Source organism: Auxenochlorella protothecoides (assembly GCF_000733215.1).
Source record: "Auxenochlorella protothecoides strain 0710 unplaced genomic scaffold scaffold90, whole genome shotgun sequence".
In the NCBI taxonomy this organism is placed as follows: Eukaryota; Viridiplantae; Chlorophyta; class Trebouxiophyceae; order Chlorellales; family Chlorellaceae; genus Auxenochlorella; species Auxenochlorella protothecoides.
The window spans coordinates 94964-116978 of NW_011934476.1; the positions used below are offsets into that span (position 1 = coordinate 94964).

The 22015-nt window shown below is 63.0% G+C and overlaps 5 protein-coding genes across 5 annotated transcripts in view; all 5 read right to left on the minus strand.

Moving 5' to 3' along the window:
- F751_6498 (hypothetical protein) overlaps positions 1-5147 on the minus strand; it is a gene marked incomplete at both ends in the record, with an annotated part of 9092 nt that extends 3945 nt beyond the window's left edge. The window contains 12 exons of the mRNA XM_011403726.1: positions 38-388; positions 535-660; positions 907-1260; positions 1600-1914; positions 2079-2687; positions 2904-3032; positions 3227-3338; positions 3477-3598; positions 3812-4016; positions 4190-4287; positions 4472-4666; positions 4935-5147. Coding sequence (XP_011402028.1) covers positions 38-388; positions 535-660; positions 907-1260; positions 1600-1914; positions 2079-2687; positions 2904-3032; positions 3227-3338; positions 3477-3598; positions 3812-4016; positions 4190-4287; positions 4472-4666; positions 4935-5147 — 2829 coding nt within the window. The remainder of the gene's footprint in view (positions 1-37; positions 389-534; positions 661-906; positions 1261-1599; positions 1915-2078; positions 2688-2903; positions 3033-3226; positions 3339-3476; positions 3599-3811; positions 4017-4189; positions 4288-4471; positions 4667-4934) is intronic.
- Positions 5148-6196: 1049 nt separating this feature from the next.
- Positions 6197-7595, minus strand: F751_6499 (WW domain-containing oxidoreductase; the record flags this gene model as incomplete). The annotated part of the gene is made up of 4 exons (XM_011403727.1): positions 6197-6370; positions 6555-6869; positions 7039-7263; positions 7383-7595. The coding sequence occupies 4 exons, from the start codon at positions 7593-7595 to the stop codon at positions 6197-6199; spliced, it is 927 nt and encodes a 308-aa protein (XP_011402029.1).
- Positions 7596-7857: 262 nt separating this feature from the next.
- F751_6500 (THO complex subunit 3) lies at positions 7858-10095 on the minus strand (the record flags this gene model as incomplete). The annotated part of the gene is made up of 8 exons (XM_011403728.1): positions 7858-8095; positions 8359-8555; positions 8742-8810; positions 9003-9110; positions 9280-9379; positions 9549-9664; positions 9831-9926; positions 10024-10095. The coding sequence occupies 8 exons, from the start codon at positions 10093-10095 to the stop codon at positions 7858-7860; spliced, it is 996 nt and encodes a 331-aa protein (XP_011402030.1).
- Positions 10096-10890: 795 nt separating this feature from the next.
- On the minus strand, positions 10891-17459 carry F751_6501 (putative amino acid permease YfnA; the record flags this gene model as incomplete). Its single annotated transcript, XM_011403729.1, has 16 exons — positions 10891-10965; positions 11629-11669; positions 12072-12244; positions 12430-12548; positions 12702-12765; positions 12928-13043; positions 13186-13274; positions 13608-13686; positions 14470-14533; positions 14691-15012; positions 15179-15502; positions 15770-15971; positions 16189-16367; positions 16536-16814; positions 17027-17116; positions 17255-17459. 16 exons carry the CDS (start codon positions 17457-17459, stop codon positions 10891-10893), a joined length of 2421 nt encoding a protein of 806 aa, XP_011402031.1.
- Positions 17460-17972: 513 nt separating this feature from the next.
- Positions 17973-21406, minus strand: F751_6502 (Diacylglycerol O-acyltransferase 1; the record flags this gene model as incomplete). Its single annotated transcript, XM_011403730.1, has 7 exons — positions 17973-18125; positions 18249-18349; positions 18604-18727; positions 18868-19026; positions 19198-19300; positions 19586-20997; positions 21275-21406. The coding sequence occupies 7 exons, from the start codon at positions 21404-21406 to the stop codon at positions 17973-17975; spliced, it is 2184 nt and encodes a 727-aa protein (XP_011402032.1).
- Positions 21407-22015: the final 609 nt, after the last annotated feature.

The window sequence follows — 22015 nt, forward strand, 5'->3', positions numbered from 1 at the left end:
CCCCCCCCCCCCCCCCCCCCCAAACACACACACACACCTCCTGGGCGGCGGTCTGGGCCGCCAGCGTCGCGTCGGCGGTGTAAAACAGGGTGCCCAAGTGCGCCACCGTGTCCCTCAGGCTCTCTATTTCGGCCTGCAGCGCGGCCTTGGACTGCAGGTGGGCCTCCGGCTCGGCCTGAACCGCGGCGTGCGCCTCCTGCGCCACGCGCGCCCCGGCTAGCGCCTCGTCCAGCCGGGCATGCAGCGCCGCGGCGGCCGCGGCGGCCGAGGTCCGCGCCGCGGCCAGCTCCTGGTCCTTGCCCTCTAGCTGCGCCTGCAGCGCCGTCTCCCTGGTCTGCAGCGCGGCCTGCGCCTCCGCCAGCTTGGCCCGCGCCTCCTCCAGCGAAGCCTGTCGCGAGGGGTCGAGATGTTTGAGGGGGACGGGTGCAATGGGTGTGGAGGGTGGTCGGCGGGAATGGTAGCTCTTGAGTCAGCAACTGAGTTTGGGATGCGTCGTCGGGGATATGGGGCCAGATCACCACCAGCGTTTCCCACCTCGAGCGCGGCCACGCGCTCCCCCTGCTCCGCCTCGCGCTCCCGCATCTCCTGAATCTTGGCGAAGCTGAGGCGCACCACCTGCTTGCTGGCATTGCCCACCGGCGTGCCCGCAGGGGGAGCTTGCTGCAGGTATGAAGGCAAATGCGGGGCACGTATGAGCTTGTGCCGGGTCTGGGTGGGGCGAATCTCACCACCAGGTCCCGCACAAGCATGTTCACTCATTGCTCTGATCTTCAACCCCAGGCCACCATGTGACCAGTGCGGGACCACCCAGAACGCCCTCTCCGCATACATACCGAGCATGTCAGCGCCTACAAAGAGACGCCCCCAACCCCTCATACGGCATCCCCTCCGACACCCCCCAATCACCTTGAGCTCCTCCAGCTCCGACTCCAGGGCCGCGGCGCGCGCCTCGGCCCCGCTCTTCAGCTCGGCCAGCTGCCGCCCGGCCTCCCGTACCTCGGCCAGGCGGGCGGCCAGCTCCTCGCACCGTGCCGCGCCTTCCTCCTGGTCGCGTGCGTGCGCCGCGCGTGCGGCCTCCAGGGCCCCACCTGCGCCGGCCAGCTCGGACCGCAGCGCCACGATCTCGGCCGCCGCGGCGTCGGCACGATGGCCCTCGCCCGTCGCCATGGCGCGCGCGGCGGCCAGCGCCGCCTCCAGTTCCGCTCGGCGCGCGGCGCTCTCCTCCAGCCGCCGCTCCAGATTCGTCACGGCCGCCGCCGACTGCCAGGTTATTTTTTGGGGGGGGGAGGGGGAGGGGGGGACGGCATGGTTTTGGTGTGGAGGAGCACATGGATGGGGGAGTACAGCCAGTCCAGTGTACATCGGCAGGATGTTTCGGCTCCCGTTCGTCCACCCGCGCGCAGCAGGCTCGTGCCATGGGGCACCGTGCCATGCAGACTGGGGCCGCAGTTCAGGATTGCGCCTCTGAAGCATCCCCGAGCCATGCACTCCGGCCAGCGAGCGCGCGCCCCTCCACGCCCACCACAGCTCGGACCGCAAACCTTTCTTTACACACCGAAGCACCCCCAGTCCCAGCCTCCCAAAGCACCCCCAACACACCTCGGCGACGCCCGCCTCCAGGCCGGCCACGGCCTCCTGCAGCGCCTGCGTGTCGCAAAGCAGGCGCGCCAGCTCGCCCTCCAGCTGCTCAAGCGCCGCGGCCTTGGCTGCCAGCTCCGCGCGCAAGCCAGCCTCCACCTCCTGCAGGTCGCGGACGCGCTGCAGGGCCAGGCGCGAAACCGTCTTGGCTCCCTCGCCCGCCGGCGTGCCCTGGGCACGTGCCTCGGCCAGCCGCCCCTCGGTCTCGCCCAGCCGGGACTCCAGCGCTGCCCGCTCCTCGTCCAGGCTCCCCGCCCGGGCCTCCAGCTCGGACACCTGCGCGGGGGTGGTGGGTAGGATGGGGTGGGCGGTTGGCGCGTGAGAGCATGACACTGAATGCAAGGTGCACCGGGCGCCCGGGTGTCCGCTCCCATCTTCCTCAGCTTCTAGACCCTGCCGCTTTCCCTCCCAGGAACCTAAACAAAAACAATTCACCGCACCAGCCGCTCCAGGGCCGCCGCGCTGGAGCGCGCGGCGGCGGCCTCCGCCAGCGAGGCCTCGTGCTCTCGCTGCGCGGTCGCCAGCTCGAGCGCGGCGCGGTCGGCCTCCGCGGCATGCTGGGCGCGCACGGCGTCGATCTCGGCGCGCAGGCCGGCGGCCTCCGCCATGGCGCAGGCGCGCTCGGCCTTCAGCGCGTCCACGCTTCGCTGCAGCTCGTCGCGCTCGCCGGCCAGCAGGCCGCGCTCCCGGCGCTCGGCGCGGAGCTCGTCGCGCAGGTCGGCGCCCTCGCGCCGGGCGGCCTCCAGGGCCTCGGCGGCGCCCCGCGCGGCCGCCACCGCGTCGGCGGCGCCGGCCTCGGCCGCGGCCAGGCGTGTGGACAGCGCGTCGACCGCGACGGCACCCGCCTCCGCCCGGCCCTGCGCGGCCGCCAGCTCGGCGCCCAGGCCGCGCAGGCCGGCCTCGGCCTGGGCGGACAGCGCCTCCAGGTCCGCCACCTGGCGTGACAGGGTCCCCACCTCAGCGTCGCGCGCCGCGAGTCGGGCGGCGACCTCCGCGCCATGTCCCTCGCTGGCGGCCAGGCGAGCCTCCAGGGCCTCCTGCTCGATCCTCTGGGGGAGGGGAGGGAGGGGGGGAATTGGGAATGGAATTATGGGTCGGCAGGTCGACGGGGTGAGGGCGGGGCACCCCAACAGACATCAATGCACTACGACGGGTCCTCAGGACTGTGGACTCTACCTTGCATCCCGACACACGCCGCCCCCCTCATCCTCAAGGTCATGACTCCATGACGAGCGCCTTCAGCACAACCCCTCTGTTCCACCCACCAGCTTCTTGAGGGCCTCGGCCTTCATGGCCGCCTCCGTGGTGGCGGCGGCTGCGGCGCGCACCATGCTCTCCAGGGAGGCGTGCTTCTCTGCCACCTGGCGCTGCCTCTCGGCGTCCATGGCGGAGATCTGGAGGGGATGACAGGGAATGACATGATCAAGGGGGGTGGCGTATTAGGATGAAGCCAGGCGACGCCGTGATGGCCAGGGCTGATGCTCTCAGGAGGGAACCCGAGCCACAAAAGTTTCTAACCGCTGCATTCACCCCACCCCTCATGCCAAAGCAATCCAGCAGGAATGGCGCCAGTCAGGCGCGCACCCACCTTGCTCTCCAGGGTATTGATGGCTTCATCGCGCTCGCGCTGCGCCTGCTGGGCAGCCGTCTCGGCGCCCTCGCGCTGCGCCTTCTCCTCCGCCAGCTGCTGCTGGGTGGCCCTGCACAGGTCGGGTGACGGATGGGCATGACTTGGGGGCGGCGTTGTGATGGGAACCATAGTGCGGAGATGTACCCAGTGGCGACATCGCTTCACTGTTGCTGCACAGAGGTTTCAATACACAGGCAGGCAACCTCACAACAGTACATTGGCCAGGCCGCCAGGGCGCTCGGGCGCCCTGCTCTCCAAATGAACGCACTTGATGCGCTGGAAGGCCATGGGCAGCACCTTTTTGGCGCCCTCACCCACGGGCGTGCCCATCTGCGCGTGAATGATGGCATGATAGTCCACGAGTGCAGGAAAGGCAGGCCTCATTCGGTGGCAGCCTCACCGACAGGCATGACAACACCCCACAGGCAGCCAGCCAGGTCTGACTGCCCTCTGCCTGGCCTTCCATGCAGGCCTGATCGCCCTCTGTCTGATCTCCCCTGAGCCAGCACCATCGCTCAAACCCGACCCTGCCCCACCACCCACCTTGGCCTGCTCCAGCGCCGCCGCCAGTGCCTCCTCCTTGGCCTGCAGCTGCAGCACGAGGTCGTGTTGCGCCTGCTGTGCCTCGGCCATGGCGCCGCGTAGGGCCTCCCGCTCGCGCGCCACCGCGGCGTCGCGCTCAGCCTCGGCGCCCCGCAACGCCGCGCCCAGTGTGGCCGCGCGGCGTGCCGCCTCGTCCAGTTTCAGCCTGTGTGGAAAGGAGGAATGGATTTGATGGTTGCTGGCCACTCAGTGTTTGCATCCCCTGGATGTCGACTGCCACCCAAAGCGCGCAAGCATCCCCACACTTGCCGTGCATGGCTCCGCCAGACCCAAACACAACCATGACCCATCCTCCAGTAAGACAAGACAATCACCCACCCCAGCTCTGCGTCCCGGGCCTCGAGGTCGGCCAGGCGCTCCTGGGAGGAGGCCACCTGGTCGATCAGCCCCTCACGCTCGCCGGTCAGGGCCGCCACCTGCGTGGGGGCGCGGAGGGGTTGGCAGGGCATTTAAATGTTGATGAGAACTAGATGTTGGGCGGGAGAGGCCGCGGCAGCAATGTCGTTGCGTGCTGCCGCTCATCCCATGCCCCACAGGAAGGACGGGGCGCCCTGCAAAACTCCCCCCTCATTCCGCCTCACCCAAGGCCACTCTCCCCACCTCCTGGGCGTGCTGCGACTCAGCGCAGCGTGCGGCCTCCTGCGCCTCGCCTAGCTGGGCCTCCCTCTCGGCCAGCTGGCTGACCAGCATGTCAGTGATGGCCTCCATCTGTTCCACGCGCCGCGAGGCGGCATTCATCACTGACAGCGCTTCGTTCAGCTCGCCGCGCAGGGCGCCCAGCGAAGCGCGCCTCGCCTGCTGGGTGGGAGGGTGGGGCCGAACGGTGCTGGGCAGGGATTTTTCCAGGGGGGGGGTGGCCTCAATGCCTTGCAGCCGCGATAGCACCACTCGTACAGCGCAAGATGGCAGCAATTGCCACCAGTCTGATCCCGTCCCCAACAGAGAGGCATATCAAGATGCCGCGAAGCACCCATTGCTGTACCGTCCTGCACAACGCCCTCCCAAATTCATACAAGCAACCTGCCAGACCGCGGCCGCCCTCCCAGGGCCGCAAAACCCACACCTTGGAGCGCTCATCCTTGTTGAGCTGCGCGTTCAGGCTCTCCACCTTGTCGGTGGAGGTGCGGAGGCGCTGCTGGGAGGCCTGCAGTTCCGTCAGGGTGAAGCGGGTCCGCTGCAGCTTGGCCTGCAGCAGCGCCATGCGCTGGGCGCGCTTCTCCACCTCTGCTTGTAGTGTCGACGACTGCACGGTGGTCGTGGCAGGTGGGCAGGGCATCGTGAAGGGTAGCTGGGCGTGTCATGCAGGGTGGCTGCGAATTGAGACCTCCCTTGCCCAGACTCCCCAAGAGCCTGCATGCCCGCGCTGTTGCCACAAAGAGCCTCGCATGACATCCCAAGGTCACCTGATCTGCACCACCAGACTGCAGCTTGCTTGACACTGCACGGGGCAGAGTAGTATGGGAAGGTGCTGCAACAGCAATGTGCAATGCACATGTGCCATTCGTACGCCATCCTACCTATCCCACTTAGGCCTAGAAACAGAGCATATTTCAATGTATGGAAACAACAGCAGAAGGCCTTCCATGTGCCCATGAGCATACCTGATGCATGTTCCTGGGTTTCAGCAGCCAGCTTGGCCTCCAACTTGGCCTCCACAGACCTCAGAGCTTCCTCGCGGTCACATCCGCTCGGAGTGGGCTGAGGAGAAGAGAACAGTGTCTGGAGGGAACAGGGAGGAGCTGGGCTTAGGTTGAATGGGAGCGAAACTTTGGAGAAGAGCACAATTCCCTTGCCACACCCATGCCCAGCAGAGACACGTGCAACACTTCAAGCCCATCGCCACCCGACATGCCGATACCTTGGCGCTGAGCACTTGCTCGCCGGGAGTGGAGAGGATAGAGTCGGCGCCTCGACTTTCTTTGGTGCCCCATGCCTGGATGAGATCAGATGCGGGGGTGAGGGCATCGCTCGGAGGCTGCCAACCCTGCTTTGTGGGACTGCTCGCAAGGAACTGGAACTGGGAAGACATGGCGCCACCTCTGCCGCCTGCGACTGAGGAACTACTGCGTTAATCCTGAGATTTCAACGAGAATATTGCAATGTCAACTCTACATCTGCAAGATCAACATCTCCGGGCCAGGCTGTTGTGCTCTGAGCGTCTCGATTTCCTAGGTTTCAAATCGGCGAATCTCCGGGACAAACGAGCGGCTTGATAGTTTGTCACCCCCCCCCCTGTCACCCTTGAGGGATCTGCAAGTGATTACATTCACTAGGTCCAAACATGGCCCGAGGTTGTCCGAGACTCATATAAATAGGATGCCCAAATCAGGAACGGAGGGCGCCAGCAATCATCTCTTCTGTCTTCTCCCACAGCTGCTTTGCCAGGTTGGCATCCTGGCCTAGCACACTCGTCCCTGTCACCTTGCAATCGGACAGGTAGGCTCCGCTCTGGCCGTTGAGCTCAGGGGATGTGGCAGCATAGACACTTGTTGCAGCTCCCTGGTGGGGATTGAAGATTGCACGTCAGTCTGGATGGCTTGGAGGCAAGCCAGAGCGGTCCCGCAAGGGCGAGGACAGCGACACCCTCGAGGGCCAGCCCTGAGACATGCAGCGCGGTGGTTCCCTTGACAATATAAATCACACTGTGCTCATTCCCACTCCGCCTGGACAACCTTCCTCTCACCTGCTCGGGGGACTTCAGCAGCGGAAAGAAGGGGATGGCCTTGGCAATGCGCACCGCAAAGTTGGACAATGACTCCCCACTGAAGAGGCTCGTGCCGATGACACCAGGGTGCAATGCAAAGACCTCGATGTCATCGCCCGCCTCTCTAGTCCTGCGCGCCAGCTCCTTGGCAAACAGCAGGTTGCAGAGCTTGGAGGCGTTGTAGGCAGGCCAGGCGCTATATCTGCGGCGCTCCCAGTTCAGGTCATCCATCGGCAGATCACGGGCACCAAAGTGAGCACGGGAAGAAAGCACCACCACACGTGCTGGGCGACCCTGGAATGGTTGTGCATGGATAAATCAGGGCGCATGATTTGTGGCCAGCCGCGGCAAGGAAGCAAGGTGCTTGACCCTTGCCCACTGCCTGGTGGCGTATGCCCCCACCGCTCCAGAAACTCCGCCGTCAACGGAGGCCCCCACCAGACCAACTTTCACCCGAGCCCACCTGCTTCTTCAATTTTGGGAGGAGACACTTGGTGAAGTGAAAGTGCCCAATATGATTAGTGCCAATGGACATTTCAAACCCTTCCTTTGTCTTTGCGGGGCCGCTCAGCACCCCAGCGTTGAGGATCAGGTAGTCAATGACAGGTGCTGCGGCTTGGATGGCCTCCACCCTCGACTGGATGTCATTCAGGGAGGCCAGGTCTAGCTGCTTTACCGTGAGCTTACCCTGGCAGGAGACTTGAAATGGTTTGCAGAATGGGGCAGGAACAGGGGCTGGAGATTACTGTAGCAAGGTCACCCCTACAATGTCGGCAACAATCAGTGATCAATACGACCACTCCCCACCTTCACTCCTTCCGCCTGCAGCCGATCGACAACTTTATTGCCCGCCTCCACATTCCTTGACGTGAATACGACATCTGCGCCGGCTCCTGCCAACGCACGCACGGTTTCAACGCCTATACCGGCGTTACCCCCCGTCACGACCGCGACCTTGCCGGTGAGGTCTACGCCGCGCACAACATCTTGTGCGGTGCTTCTGGAGCTGAATCGCGACATTGTGATCGGACGAAGCGTGGATCTGGTCCGCGACGAGATGAATACCATCGTTTGTCGGCCCAGCGGCAGGGAAGTTGCGCTGGCCAGAGATCGGCGGCTCGCGAGACCCAGGCAGAACCTGGGGCTCGCGCGAGTACTCCGTGCCCGCTGCTCCACATGATGGCATTCGACGGCCTGAACGTGCGCACGGAGACTGGGAGCCCTGTTCAAGCTCATTTCCCTTGGAATGACGTCGTGTGCGATTGAGCGTTGTACAGATCGATCAGGATTGACCCTGCTCCGGCAAGTATCTCAGCTCCACCAGCCCATGCTCCGCGCCACTCCCGTCCCGCTCCGAGGCCCCCGGGAAAGCAAGGATGTGCCTCCTCGGGTTCCAGGCCACGTCCACGGGGCAGGTACGCAGCACCTGCTTCCCCAGGTTGGCCCCTGTCCTCAGGTTCACCACCTCCAAAGCAGGCTCCTCGCTCACAATGGCCAGGTACTGGCCATCGTGACTGAACCTGTGCGGAAAGGGCCAGAGTGAGAGGAGGTGATCAGAGTCCAGAGTATGTGCAATCCAAAGCACCATGAAAGATTCAGATGCATTCCAGAGTGTGAAGCGACAGCAGCTGGGTTTCCGGAAACTGTCTGCCTGCAGCACTTGACAGTCGATCAGCACCTCATGGTAGCAGCCCGCTCACAGCAGCATCGATGCCAGCGCAGATTCGAGTCCATTCAGAGGGGTGAGAACCGAGACCACCCCTTCCCACCCATCACAACCCACCCAACGCCACGTATGGCTTGGTCCAAGTCGTAGAACGTCTGTGTGCAGATGCCCTCCTCCAGATCCCAGAGGCTGGTGACCGTGTCCATTCCCCCGCTGGCCATGCGCGTGTGCCCAGGGTCAAAGCCCATGCAGGAGACCCGGGAGACGTGGCCCTTCATAGTCCTCTCCGGCTTGAAGTCTGGGAAGCTCAGCACCTGCATGCGGCTTGGGGGATCAGGTTGCAGATCCAGTGGACAGGCACGAAGGAATGCCGCACGCAGGCGCAGCATACACCACAGCCCAGCCTTGTCACAGCAAAAGCCCATTTCACCACAGCCACCACATCCCAAGCACAGGCAGGGCGGTGCGCCCAGGTGCAGCCAAGCCGCAGCCGCTCTCACCTCGACCTCCCCAGCGTCGGTCGCGAGGTAAAAGTGCTTGGAGTCCTTGCTGAAGGCAATCTCGAATATCTGCGTGGGGAGGGTCTGGGGTTGATCATGCCCTGCACTGGGGGAGGGTGTAGGGGACCAGCCGCTGCTACATCATGCTGATCCCCGCCACGCTGGGGCTGCAAGGTCCCAATGAAGCCCATCGCACCCTGCACTCCTTGCACACATCCATCCATGCACTCAAAACAACACCGCAGTTGCAAACCCACACACACATTCTATGCCCAACGACTTCATGCTTGCCTGCTGCTTGAAGTTGTGCTTGCTGACCACCTTCATCCGTCTGACATCCAGGATGCTGACCACATCGTCTAGATTGTTCTGTTGGTGCAGCGTGGCATGATGCAAGGGGAGGTAACTGGATGGTGCCCCATCCCGGCCCCCCATGCAATAAGGTCGCTCATCCCCGCAAACGCCCCTCTCCTGTCTGTATTTAAGTCTTACTCAGGACTTTCGAGCCCCACACATCCAGTGCTCTACCCCTTCGCACCACAGCCATGTACTGGGCATCCGGCGACCAGACGAGGGACAGGTTGATCCCGGGCGTGGGCAGGGTGGCCGTGTTCTTGCCGCTCCTCGTGTCCCAAAACCTGCGCGCTTGAGGGAGCCAGGGTTGGTTGGAGCCAGGAGGCAGTCAAGGGTTGGAGGAGGGTAAATCACCTCCACGCAGACAGGGACCAAGCCTGCAGCCAGGCACGCAAGGGCAGCCCGCGTTTCCGCTCTCTCATTGTAATCCTGGCAACGCACAGCCCAGCACACCTGACCGACTGCTCAGTGAGCTGGCCCAGGGACGCGAGCTTGTCTGGGTGTGTGGGGTGCCAGGCCAGGCGGGAGACGGCGTCCTGGTGCCCCCTCATCTCCATCTCCTGCTTGAACTGTGGATGGGTGGGGGAGGGGCAGCGGAGCGGTGGGTGTGCAGCCATGCGGCCCTGGACAGGAACCTGTGTGCAGCGTGTGTTCACACTCCGCACCGGGCCGGCAGCAAGGGCATGCTTCACACCCCTGGCGCCGCTCAGCCGCACGGCACGGACCCCAGCTCACGATGCCAGCCTCGTCGCAGCTCCACACGCGCATGGTCTCGTCATGGGAGCCCGTGGCCAGCCTCCTGCCGTCCTCATTCCATCCAACGCAGAAGACCTTGACGTGGTGTCGGGGGATGTTCGAGGGGTCAACGGCTGGGGCACATCCATGCAAACATGGGGAGCCCGCCCTGCTGGTGCATGCCCCTCCACACCTTCCGCCTGTGTGCTCGCAGCTCCTTGCGTTTCCATTCCGCAATGGGGGTATCGGCATAAGCCACCGTCATCGGACAGCTGTGTTCGACCTGCCAGATGTGTCGGGCAAGGCGACCGCGAGTACGCCAGCTGGCTCGCACTGCCAGCAGCAGCGGGTTGTGCGCAGCGTCGTCAGCTCATTCCAATGCTTTATCTGTATAATTTCCTGTTAGTTCTGCGGAGCCCTGCAAATGGATGCATGCCCCTGGCTCGTGAATTTTTGTGCGATGGAGATCGTGGTCACTCGCATGGGGTGTCGAGGGCGCCAAGTTGGGTTTGGACATGGCTTACGCACTTACATTACATGGGGGGCATTCTGGCGGTTGCATTGGCAGTATTCACATTCATGTGTTCCTGTGTCAGACATTCCTTCCGGTCAGGGTAACGTATGGCGCAGGGTGCGGCCACCTCCTGGGACAGTTCACAGTCCACTCCAGATTCATTCCTGCCTCGCCTGTGCCCCATCACACGGGCGCTACCAGGCCCAGCTTGCCATAGGATGGCTTTACACGTGTGCCACGTGTCCTCATCCCTCCAGCTGGACCACGTGGGGGCAGCGGTGCGGGCATCCTGCCCTCATCGGTGCATGCCGCACCGGCCGCCGGCGCCACCCTGCGTCGCTTGGTCTGACGGATGGGATCGTGCACGATGCTCACCTTCTTGCCCCCGCCCTGCCCTCCGCGCCCGTCAGACACCTGGCTCTCAGGCCAGTAGGTCGGCGGCGGTGGGTCCATGCCGGTGCCGGCGTCAGCCAGAACTCGGCTCCCTTTGGGCATGATCGTCAGGGACTGTGTGCATGGAGGGGTTGCAATGGTAGCCGTATTGAGTCACGCGGACTTGGTGATCATGACATTGATCCATTGCAAGCTCCTCAGTTTCATTGTTCTCAGCTTCACCTGGGTCTGCAGGGAACCTGGAGGGGAGTGGATCCCGCCCGCACAGGAGTCCTCGGCGGCACGCTTGCAGGATTGCCCCAGCTCGCCTGAGGGTACATACCAAGGGCAGCACAGTGTTTAGAACTTCATCTTACGAAACCTGCTCATAATCCCCCTTGCACACAGGTCATGGCTTCCATACCTGCAGGCTCCACGCTCAGAGCCCCGATCCCATCCAGCAGCAGGTGGGCGTCATCGAGGGCGGCGCCCTGCCCAGAGCTTTTCACAGCAAAAGCCTGCCTCCCTGCAGCAGCCAACAAACCCTCTGTAAGGGGGGGTTGGAGGAAATGCTCGTATAATTGGGATTAGAGGGTTGTGTGTGGGTCCTGGCTCAGCCATGTATAGGTGACAGATAGCCGGGCATCCGACCAGAGAATCCCAGACCTTCCACAAGCTGTTGACAGTTGTTGACGAGCTGCTGAGATGGCAGGTCCAGGAAGTGCGGCACAACTTCTGCCACAGAGAACTGTTTTGGATGAAGAGACTGAATGTGAGGAGTCTGCCTTGCATAAGAGGTCCTTTGCAGTGTGGTGGATGACCCAACGCGTCAGGAGCAGCCGCTCAGAGAGCACTTGCAGCCACCCAGGAAGGTGCCAATTAAGACCCCCTTCAGGTGACCCCACCACCCACCTTCTTCCGACTCTTCACCCAGATGCGCAGACGCTCCAGATCTGTGGGTTTACAAGGGATTGTTGGCCGTTGCCTTTTCAGAGGGCATCCTGAGCACTTTCCCACAGTGCAACGCAACCTCACGAGAGGTATGCAGCGAAGATGGTAATATACCCAGCTGGAAGGCTGCTCACCCTCGCCGCCAGCCTGGCTCGGGCAGTTGCTGTCACTTCCTCCCACTCGCCCTCCCTGCACACAGAAAGAATTATCCTAGTAAGCTTCTGCAGGATTTTACTCCTGCAGACTGTTGCGAAAGCTTCCAGCTGGTGCTGCATGCGCGATTCCAACTCCCACAAAGGAGAATTGAGACGCCTTTCAGGGGCCTCCCTCGCTGTCTGCTCCCATGCAGGCCAAGGATCCCCCACACCCTTCGAAACTCAATTGCAAGCTGGATGCCATCTCACGCACCGCATCTGTGCGTCCCTCCTTCGGTTTGCCGGTCATGGCTTCGGACGCCTGGACGCTTTGGTCGTCGGCCACCGCGTTTCCCTCGCTGACCCCATCGGCCAGGGAGTCTAGGACGGACTTGACCTGGAGCGTGACTGCATGGTAGTTGCTGTCCACAGCACCCACGCATCTGGTGGGTGGGGACAAGGGATGGAAAGGGTCAGGAGGGTTGGGGTGTCAGGAAGGACATGCGATGCATGGCAGGAGGTGCAGCGGCTGTCAAGACTGCCCACAGGTAAATGGCACACCCTGGGCAGCACTCTGCCCCTCCTCATCTGACGCTCAGCGAGATCTAAAGTACTAGCTCGCGCGCACATGTTGAAGGGTTTGCGGGGGAAGCAGCCGGTTGCCCTGTGCGCTGCAGGTTCAAACATGGGAGGCTCATAGTCGGCGGGGGTGCCCTCCACGTACGTGAGCTTGATGAAGAGGTACCGCTGCAGTATTGAGTGCCAGAAGGGGGTTGATAAGATTCTGCGTGCAGGCTGTAGGGCATCCAAATGAGGAGGCTGGATCCCAACCCATCTCCGATGGCAGTGGCGCCCAGCTCTCGGCTATGGACATGCCTATGCAGCAAGAGAATGCCTTACCTCGTCCGGCACGGGCTCCAGCGTGTGGCAAACCTCCACCAGCATGCGCATCAGCCGACAGACCCTGAAGGTTGTGGTGGGGTGCCAATGCACTAGTAACTGCCATGTCACCTTGCAGTCTTGTCACCCAGCTCAGCAGTTCGAACAGCAGGCACCTGGCACACCATGAGGTGCAGTTCGGCACGATGTCAGATTCGTAACCAGCTCGCACCAGTCTCAAACTCACTGCTTCTTCACGCTCTCGACGCCAGCTGCACCGTGCCGGCTGGCAAATTTCTTTCCTTTTCCGGCCAGAGACATGTGGATGCAGCCGTCTGGGTCATACGAGAAGGTGAACACATACTGCAGGTGAGTGTGAATGGTGGAGTGGGATCGGTGCGTTTGGAACCAACACATTTACAAGAGTGGGAGTGGTGTGCGGGGCTCCAGCGAAATCTCAAGCACAATGTCAGATTCATCCAAGAGCCGAGCTGCACAGCGTCACCTGCTCCAGCAGCTGCTGCGCGTCGACATCAGCAGCAAATCCAAACAGGCACTTGTGAAGGTAGCCCTTCTCCAGTGCATCTGCCATGCCTGTGCGGTGTAGTACAGTGACGAGTGAAATATGCGAGCCAAACAGTCTACAATGCCCTGGCATGCCCGGCCCTGGAACCCTTGGGACACTCCCACGCACCGTTTTCGACCCAGGCAGCCAGACGCTGGGCCTCTTGCGTCGAAGATACCTCGCTCCCAGGCTTCATTGCTTGGGAAGGATCTTCCGGAGGTGGAAGGAGCATCTTCAAATTCATCCCTGTGAACAATTGGGCATCCAATGTGGCGTTATAGAGGGGGAATGCTGTCTGGCTCGCTGATGGTGTGGAGTGTAGCGCCCTGAGCAGACCAGCAGCCAAATAAGATCACCCTCACCGTCGAGGTGCTGCAGGTCCACGCCCTGGAAGACGTGGTCCGGCAGCAAGCCACGGAGGTAGGACACGTGGTAGATGGACTGCGTTGGGAGGGGAGTATACAGAATCGACTGGTATATGTCCAGGGATCGGGACACCTAGCGATACCACTTCGGATCATTACAAGGGAAAATCATGACAACATCACCTCACCACTTTCAAGAGGCATTGCACCTGCGCAGAGGTAGTGGGTGGAGGGTAATGCTCGGGTCGTGAAGCAGCCGAACTAAGTTTCATGAAGGAACATCCTCCTTGTCATACAGTTCCGATCATCACTGCTGCTCTGAATAATACCGACCGACTATCCTCACCAGTTGGAGCGACTCCTGGGCTGAAATCTGTGCTTGTTGCACAGCCATTGCCTGCGGTGCCATCGCGGGTCGAGTACGGAGTTTGATGTCAAGCACTAGGTGGGGTATGATACTCGAGTAGCGATGCTCTCAGGAGGCCATACAGCAAGTCAATGCGTCATGAAAGAGACATTGCTTGGGGCATGAGGCATGAAATGCTTTATTTGAGGCGCTCGCTCAGCCTGGCATGGGAGAATTTTCGAATGCACATGAAGCCCCTCGAGCCTGGGTCGAAGTTGTGGCAGCCACGGTCGCCAACAGCAAGCAACACATGAATTTCCAATTGTGAGCGATCTTTCCGATGCCCTTGACTCCATCGAGTCTTCAACATGTAAACTTTGTCAAAAATGAGTTGTCAGCTACCTGCTGATACCCGTCAAGCTCGGCAGGGTTCACATTGCCATTGTTAGCCACATTGTTAGCATGGACATTGACATCCAGCTACTGGGGCAGGCGACTCGCCTGTCCTTTGACGACCTCAGAGCTGCCATCCAGGCGCGCCATTGGAACCAGTCGGTCGCCAAAGTCCGACTCATGCCTGCTTTGAGAACGAGGGAAGGGGCTTGTTAGCCTGACTGTAATTCAAAGAAGCAACCAGCAGCCACATGCGGACGGGGGGATAACCCTGTCTGCCTTTCACCCTCAGCGTCCCAAGGCTCCTGACGTCTATTTGCAGTTGCACCACAATCTCCTACCTCGTCAAGGGGGCCTCGCCCGCCTCCTCGGCCGCCGCAGCCGCATGCACGCCGTACAGGCAGTAGATGAGCGCGCCGAGCGCTGTCCAAGCCCCAAAGCAGGCCTGGGTGGCCACGCCCAGGCTGCAGAAGAGGTGGATGTTCACCAGCAGGCCCAGGGCGGGCGTGATGGGGAACAGGGGCACGGAGAAACTCTTCTGGAAGGTGGTCACCTGCTGCGCACGCGGGATGAAGCAGAGCGAGGCCGCGCCCAGCGCCCACAGCGCGGCCAGGACGACCAGGACGGCGAGGGGCGCGCCGAAGCGGAAGGCCAGGCTCGCGCCTTTGGAGATGGGCGAGGACGTGGTGGGGTTTTGAGGGCGGGTAGAAGTCGGCTGCCCCACTGCACCTCGCATGAGACCTCACTCCCGGTCCCACTTGAGGCAAGGACAATAACAAGCAGAGGTCCCCATGTCCCGACCGCTTCCCTTCAACCAACATCTGCTCACCCAGGGACAACAAGCACAGGCCTCCCACGACGCGCAGCGCAGCGCGGCCGTGGCCGCTGGCGCGGTAGCGGCGGTGCAGAACCGCCATGCAGACCAGGAGGAAGACATGCAGCGTGCCGGCCGATACCACCTCCGCCAGGATGCCGATGTCCATGAGCAGGCTCAGCGTGCCCGCCAGCGCGGCGGCCGCCAGGCTGGCGGCCACGGGGGTCTGCCGGCCCGGGTGCACACGCGCCAGCGCGTGGGGCAGCAGGAAAGCGCGACCCAGGGTCACCAGCACCCTGGCGCCCGCCAGCAGGCCGCAGAGGCAGGAGGTGATGATGCCTGGGGTATGGCGGAGGGAGTTTGGAGGTCGAAATTCTGGGGGGGAGGGTGTGGCGGTCCAAGGCGTCAGAGCAAGGAACGCAGGTGCGGGTCGCGAGAGGGACATCCAAGGAGCTCTCTTACTGGGCCATTTGCCTGCCTGTGCCCGGGGGTGTTCCCAAGGCCTGCACGGCAAGCACGCAAGGCACTGATGACCTCCTCGTCCCTACTCCTCAGCAGCTTCGTCCGCCCGCACATACACATCCTTGGGTAGATTACACCCCTCACCTGCCAGTGCGCCCGCGGAGACGGCACGCGCCACCCACTCCAGTCCGGCGGACGTGAAGGCGACGGAGAAGGCGGCGTGGGTGTCGATCTTGCCGCGCGGCACCAGCGCCACGATGCAGGCGCTGGCGGCCACATACAGCGCGGTTGTTAGACCCAGGGACCCCAGGATGGCCAGGGGCAGGTCCCGGGAGGGCTCCAGAGCCTGGTGGGAGAGGGTAACAGGGGGCGATGGGCTTTGAAATGCTGGGGGGTGCAGTTCTTGGATGGGGGAGAGGGGGTGCTCTTCAAGGGTGCACGGCAAGTATGATGAGGAGATGGGCTGATGCGGGTGACGACACGCCCTGCCCAGCTGCGGCTGTGGTGTTGCTGCCCGTGCATCGCCCCGCAGCACAGGACCGAGCCTCGCCCCGCCTCCCCACCTCCTCGGCGGCGTTGGCCACCATCTCGAAGCCGACGTAGGAGAAAAAGACCAGGCTGGCCCCGGAGAAGACGCCGCGCACGCCCTCCGGGGCAAAGGGCGTAAGGTTGGCGAGCGAGGCGCGGGGCAGGCCCATGCCCAGCACCAGCGCGATGGCGGCGAGCTTGGCGATAGACACCACTGCGTGCGGCGGGGTCAGGAAGGGAGGAATTGGGGGGTTGGCGGACGTCAAGTGGCAGGCATTTGCTGCCGGCTGTGGAGTGACTGCGCATCATCGATGGCTCGGCAAGTGGCGCCGCTGCTGTGCAGAGTATTGCTCCCCCCTTCCCCACCCCCCTCCCTACCCACCTCGGTTGAAAAGCATCCCCTGCTTCACGCTCCAGATGAGCAGGCCGGAGAGCGCGAGCACCAGCCCGGCGGCCAGGGGGTCCAGCTCCAGGCCGAGTGCGGGGATGCTGATCAGCAGCGCCCTGGCGTCGGCCCCCGCCAGGGTGGCGGCGTATCCGGACAGGCCCCGTGCCACGGCCGCCGAGGAAAGCACAGTCTCCAGTACCATGCTCCAGCCCACTGACCAGGCGGGGCCCTCCCCAAACACGACGTACGTGTAGTCAAAGGCGCTGCCAGCCACTGCACGGTGGTTTTGGAATGTTGAAAAAATTGAGGGGGGCTGCCTGCACATTGCATGATAGTAGTTTCGGGGCACCCTCAGCATGTCATGAGTTTCTTGGTCAGCCTTTTGCCTGGTGCACAGTACTGAATACTTCGCGAAACCTTGCATAACCCCAAAAATATAGCAGTGCGAGTTGTGCATCGCAAATTACACCCCCAACCCCTTCTACCTGGCATGCTGGCAGCCAACTCGGCATAGTTGAGCGCCGAGAGACCAGCGGCCAGTGCGGCGAGCACGTAGGACAGGATGATGGCTGGCCCTGTGCACGTCGCGGTTGGAGAGGAGATGCCATAGGACTGGAAGCTCAACACAGCCATGCATTGGCCACCAACCCACACAGTGCTACCTAGGAAGGTCTAGTACGTGGGCACCAATCGCTCGCATTCCTCTCCCACACCCCAGACCGTGCCTGCCACTGTCGCCGCTGCGACGCCCGTGATGACAAAGATGCCAGCCCCCACCATGGACCCGATGCCCAGGAAGGTGAGGTCCCAGACAGTGAGGCAGCGCCGCAGGGGCACCTCAGCACTAGCTTCGGGCCCAGGACCCGCCAGGCGTGGCACCAGGGCGCGGGAGCGGAGCAGGCGTAGGGTGCTTGCCATGGTGGGGCTGTGATGGGGCCGCTGGCTCTGAGGCGAGGAGCCTAAGAAGCCGGCATGGCGCCGTGAGAGTGCCAAGGCACCGTAGTTCTCATGATAGAAAGCGAGGTCGCACCGCTACTGCACAGGCCCTAAGAGGTCCGTGCACCCAGCCCTGGAATATCAAAGCGCCCAATTCGGACACGATCTGATGCGATATGGAAGAGCGGCACACGGAATTTCGCCTGCCCAAATCTTAAAGCGACGTCGATGTGTGTGCGGGATCCCCAGCTCGGCATCGCAATGCGCCTGCCTCTGGCACTGACTTTGAATCTCGGGGCTGCAAATAACCCTCGCAGTCCCGCGCGCTCTCGTACATTGATGGACCTGAAAATTTTGCAGCATCGTTATCTGCCAACGCGATATTTCACAGTCGAGGACCCCAGTCCTCGACTGTAGCACGCAGTGTGCTGCATCTCAAACAAAACATGGGGATGGACAAGCGCTACTCAGTCCTCAAGCGGCGGCGCGACCGCCCTATGCGCCATGCTCCTTCCTCCAGTCGTGGTAGTACAGCATGATGGACAGGGGCTGGCCCAGGATGCAGAAGCTCATCCAGAAAATAGCGTTGCCAATGCGGTCGCTCTCAAAGCGCTGCTTCAGCTTCTCGGTGATCAGCATGAGAGGTACCTGGAGGTCCGGGGCAAGGGAAGTGTGGGAGTGAAGGGAGCTGCCCGTTCCGGCTGCACTCCCACCAAGGCCCTTGCACCACACAGGCGCTGCAAGCCGCGGTCCAGCTCGCCCTCAGCCCACCTGCGCCATCAGGCCATAGAACGCCCAGCCCTTGACCATGTGCAGAGGCAGGGCCACCAGGATCTCGTGGAAGACCGCAGACACAAAGAAAACAATCAGGCCTGAGCGTGGGGAGTGGGTGAGATGTGGGGTTCGGAATGCTCGACTCACTCACAATGGGAGCCCGATGAGTGGGCTGGCCTGAGGAGGGCGCCCACTCACACCCCAGACCCAAGAGCATGGTGCCTTTCAGGGTTGGCGGCAGCGTGCAGGCAGGATGATCACCCCCGGCCAAGAAGCTTGATGACGGCATCGCGCTGCCCGGAGCAAGGAACCCCGCCCGGCAACCTGAGAGCCACCCTGCCGCGTCGCGCACCAGCCGTGAACTTTGGAATCTTGTGCCGGACGCAGGGGAAGTAGACGTGGCGCAGCATCCAGGAGTGCACCGGCATGTTCCAGAGGCGCCAGTACTCGCCCACGGTCGTGGCATTCCACCACTCCTGTGCGGTGGCGGGGCGGCACGTGAGGCAAGGGGCTTGCAGCATGCTTGTGATCTCGGCCACAGCTGGGCATGCATGACTCATCCTGCGATGCAACATGACATAGCCTCCCCTACCTTCCACTCCCACAGGACCCCCACCCAACCCCAGCGCGCCTTATAAAACTCGCGGTCGCCGAACCCGGTGAGCTCCGCCACGATGTTGAGCCAGAGATCGAAGAGCGTGTAGAACATGAGCAGCCAGAGGTAGAGGTTGGGCAGGGACAGCTTGAGCAGGCGCTCCACCATGCGCGGCCAGTCCTTCGGCAGCCCAGGCGTGATGGGTGAGTGGTGCGGTGCGTCCTGCACACCGGGGGTTGTTCACCGCGACCCCACCATCCTGCTCAGAGCGGCATGCAGCCGCACCTGCCCGTGCATAACCCACAGCAAGGTCCATCCCTTCCTCTGCGCCCCCCACACATCCCATCTCACCATGGTCATCATGGGCTGGATGCTGTTATGGATGGTGGGCTCGATGTACTGCTCGATGATGAAGAGCATGGTTGTCAGCGTCACCAGCATGGTCGCCACCCGCCTGCGATTGGATTGGTGTTGATGGTGGTGGTGAGGCCGTCGATGTGCAAGTCGGTTGCCCTCAACAGACCTCGGGGCACTATTGGTTCCCAAGGGCACACCACAACAGCAGGGCAAGGGTGCCAGGTGAGTGTGTGTGGATTCGCACACCAAGTGGACGACTCATGGCACTCAGCCCCCACTCAGCCTGCCCAGGGTGTAGGGCATGCATGCGCCCCCGGGCCCCCCCCTCTCCCCTTCATGAGAACCATGCCCCACCGAGCCCCCCCTCTCCCCTTCATGACACCCCCCCCCCTTTATGCCGCCGTGCCTGAGCAGCCATCTGATGCGGAAGCGGGTGGAACGCGGGTAGGTGAGCTGGTAGCACAGCGTGGGCACGGCCAGGAAGTAGGCCAGGTTGCCCAGCGTCAGATTCTCCGGGTAGCGCAGCGGCGGGTCGCCGTGCGCGGGCAGCAGGCCGGAGCCGCGCTCGCCGTCGCGCAGCTCATGCGCGCGGCGCGCGCAGCGCAGGTCCCAGTTGCAGTGCGCGTAGGACACGGCCTTCATCCACAGCACGATGGCCACGGCGGTGAGCGCGAAGCCCGGCAGCACCTCCGAGTCGGTGTAGTGGATGACGGCGCTGGGCACCGCCAGCATGGCGCTGGTGTTGGCTACGTTGAGCGCCAGGATCAGCCACTCCGCGGCGCCGGCGCCCACGGCGCTCTTGCCGCCGCCGCCGGCGCTGCGCCCCTCCCCCTTCTTGGCCGCCGCGGCGTCGCGGGCCTGCTCTCGGCGCAGTGCGGCCAGGGCCAGGCGCTCGATGCCCAGGGCGGCGAGGCAGAGGGCGAGCAGCGTGGGCCAGCAGAGGAAGAGGAGGGGGTTGTTCTGGGGGGTCAGCGCGCGGCGCGCAAAGGTGACGGGGTTGAAGCGCAGGCCGTACTTGAGCAGGTTCTCCAGGATGAGCCGGAAGTTGGCCGCCGCCAGCACCAGCAGCGTCAGGTTCACCATGCCGTTCTGGTTGCTGGACAGCACGCGCTCCGAGGACATGATGGAGTACTTGGTGGCGGTGTGCAGCGGGGCGGACGGCTTCATGGCCTCGCGCTTGCGCTTGGGTTGGCCCTCGCCGGAGCCCTCGCGCGCGGAGCCTTGGTGGTGCCCGCCATGCCCGCCGCCGCCGCCGTTGCCACTGGGCGGCCGGCGAGGGGGCCGGCTCTGCACGTCCGACGTGTCGGAGGTGTAGCCGATGTGCTTGCCGGACACGGCGGCAGCCCCCGCGCCGCCGCTGGACTCGGCCTCGCTGTCCTCCCCGCCCACCGTGTTCACGGTGGAGGAGCTGTCGCGGCGCGCCAGCTCGCCCTCCTCGCCGCCGCTGCGGCGCCGGCACCCGGCGCGTTCCAGCGCGTCCATCCAGGCGCGCGCCTCGGATGGCGAGTCGCTGCTCAGGCGCAGCAGCGTCGCCCCTGCGCTGTCCACGATCTGGAAGGTGTGGAAGGCGCGGCGCTTCAGCCCCTCCGCCACCACGCTCGTGCCCTCCAGGTCCAGCTGGCCGCGCGGGTGAAACTGCACGCCCTCTTCGTTGCGGTAGTAGGACAGGTGTCCCGTGCGAACGACCACGAAGCGAGGCTCCCAGGTGTGTGCCCAGAGCGAGGCGGTGGCGTGCGGGCGGTACTTGTTCAGGTACCCAGACTGAGTCGCGCCCTGGGAGGTCCGCTCCGAGATCTGTTTATGGGTGGGGAAGGGGGGGGGGAAGAGGGCCACGGTGGGATGTTCAGGTACATGTTTGTGGACTGATGCTTGTGCAAATTGGGGCATAGTCTACACCTGAATGATCAAGTTTAATCCCTGGACGGCCAGTAGAATGCATATTAAATGGTGGAGCTGAGGTGATGAGCAGGGAGTCACTCCCCCGAAATGGACGAGACCCACGACCATCGCCACCCTCGACACACGCACGCCCCAATGCCTTGTCAGCCATCAAGGTCCCCAGCTCACGCACCAGCTCCTTCAGGCGCTGATTCTCCTGCTTGAGCGACTCGATCGTGGCCTCCAAGGGGTTGGGTGGCGACGAAGACCTCTTGCTTCCCGACCCCGTTAGCCTCCCCCAAGGCGAAACCCTCTCTTTGGACATGGTTTCGCTAGTCTGCTCTCTTTCAAAACTTATGGGTTGGCGTGCCGAGACGCCGGCCGATCAAGGAGTGATAAAGTACACGGGGTGGAATCCCTGTGGCAAGGCGCAGCACCCCGGGTGGGGCGTGCAGGGTGGAGAGAGGCAGATCCCAGGCCCGTTCTCGAGTCAAAATCAAGGTAACAAGATATGGTATGTGGATACTGGCCTCCACCCGGCAGGCTCTCGAGCTCGGGTGAGAAGGCGCGTGATGCAGTGTCGGGGATGGGGGAGATCGAGGTCCGACGTGTTCGAACCCCAGCAGTGTCGAGTGCCGGCAATGCTCCGGAGGTGCACCATCGTATCGCGAACGCAAGCTACGATCTCTACGTTCTTACATTACATCCATACGCCTAATGACAGACGGCTCCTTCCCTGATCGCGCTACAAGCTCTAAACGCTCCGTAAACCCCCGCTTCACACTGGAGGTCACTTCACCATTAATGGTGGAGTAAACAGGGATCCGAGCATGCTGCAACCTCTCACTTGTGCACGCAGTGCTCTTAAAGACAGCTTGACGATACAGTGTCAAAGTTTGCCCGGCGCACCGAGACTCCATTGCCAGACCCCCTG